The 1,634-nt window shown below is 29.6% G+C and overlaps 1 protein-coding gene across 2 annotated transcripts; it reads right to left on the bottom strand.

Annotated features, from left to right (window-relative positions):
• Positions 1-730: 730 nt before the first annotated feature.
• Positions 731-1,634, bottom strand: LOC106755833. 2 transcript variants are annotated; one of them, XM_014638049.2, is made up of 3 exons: positions 1,250-1,634; positions 1,024-1,086; positions 731-913 (listed from the first exon to the last, which is right to left on the bottom strand). In XM_014638049.2, exons 1-3 carry the CDS (start codon positions 1,595-1,597, stop codon positions 764-766), a joined length of 561 nt encoding a protein of 186 aa, XP_014493535.1. In that variant the 5' UTR covers positions 1,598-1,634; the 3' UTR covers positions 731-763. The 2 variants fall into 2 exon arrangements, with proteins under 2 accessions (XP_014493535.1, XP_014493536.1); XM_014638050.2 differs by lacking the exon at positions 1,024-1,086.

The following is a 1,634-nucleotide window of genomic DNA, read 5'->3' as shown; positions in this document are numbered from 1 at the left end:
TGTATTACCAAAACCTTATTTTATAAAAAATTGAATTAAGTGTAAAATTCTTCTAAAAAAACAAATTCAAAATTTATATAAATAAGCTTTTTTTTTAATTTTTTTACATAAAAATTAAATTGAAGACAAAAAAAATTATCATAATATTACCTAAATCTAAATATTCACCAAAAATATATTATAAAAAAAATAAAAATCTCACGTCATACAATCAAATTTCCCTGTAAGTGCCATCTTACTATTTTTGGTAATTTCCATTTAATTTTAAGTTAAATATTGAGCAACCCACCTGATTCATTCAACTGTTAACTTTTCTTTTCTACCTGTCCTCGTTACAAATAACCAGCATGAATATTATTTATCAAAATCCACATTTTCTTTGCTAATTAAGCTTTAGTATGAGAAAACTGAAACAGTATAATAAATTAAGTTTCCCATGAAGAAGAAAAATTTATGAAAGTGGTAAAGATATAGGATGAATAAATATACTGCATATAAACAGTGAGATACAGATTATAAATTATTAGAAGGTCATCTTTAATTTTAAATAAAAACCACGAAAACTAATTTATAAAATAGATTTACACTGTATTATAAATTAGTCATATATCTAATTTTTATCTTTAATGATTTTAAACATATAGTAATGAAGTTGTTTAATATACAATTGAAGAACTTGAGCTACATGGAAGAACACAAAGAAAAGAAGAGAAGGAGGGACAAATACAGAGAGAGAAAGTATATATATAGACAAAAGTATCTGTCACCCCAAATAATTAACCAACAAAGACAAAGGAAGTAAGCGTAATCCCCTTTTCTTCAACTCTGTGCAATCACCATTCTTTCCATTATACTTTAATTTATCATCTCTCTTCATATCTGAATAATGCTCTGATGATTTCAACCCCTTAACCTACGCAATCATCATCATCAAACCATACATATATACAATTTTTCAGCAAAAACTCATTCTTCTCCCTCAAATCATCATCAAAAGCATTATATATATTAATCAAGGTTTACCAGTTCATCATCATCATCATCATCTTTTCTAGAACTCATTTCAGCTGGATTCAAGTCTCTCACCTTCAGATAGTATTCAGTAAAGATATTACAAGAAAAGAAGAAGACTCAGCATTGGTGAAGTGAAAAAGGAAAAGAAAAAGAAAAATCATTTTTTTCTTCAACCCTCTTTTCAAAATCACCATCTCATCGATTATTATAAAAAAAAAGATGATAAAAATCATACCTTGGGACTATTGATAGGAGAGCTAGCAGTGTCTTCCAAAGGGTCATCTTCTGATATCTGTTTGGGTCTTGCTTTCTTGAAGGTCAACTTTTTAGGTGGATTTGGAGCAGTGGTGTTGCTACCCTTGAAAGAGGGAGAAGAAAGAAGATGATGATTGTGGTGAGAAAATTTCCATGCAGCAGAAGAAGCAGCATCTGAGAGCAAAGATGAACCATCCAAACTGGAACAATAACTGGGTTCTATGCCTTTTGAGAAATCTTCAAAGTAAGATGTCCATCCACTTTCTCCATCAGAACCGATTGGTTTTTTGCTTCCACCCCTTGATGAACAATTCAGAGAATGATCCATTAGTCAAACTCTAACAACACCACCATTATATACTATA

This window comes from Vigna radiata, chromosome 2 (assembly GCF_000741045.1).
Source record: "Vigna radiata var. radiata cultivar VC1973A chromosome 2, Vradiata_ver6, whole genome shotgun sequence".
NCBI lineage: Eukaryota > Viridiplantae > Streptophyta > Magnoliopsida > Fabales > Fabaceae > Vigna > Vigna radiata.
The sequence above is the reverse complement of the archived record's forward strand: the minus strand, read 5'-3'. Positions and strand labels throughout refer to the sequence as shown.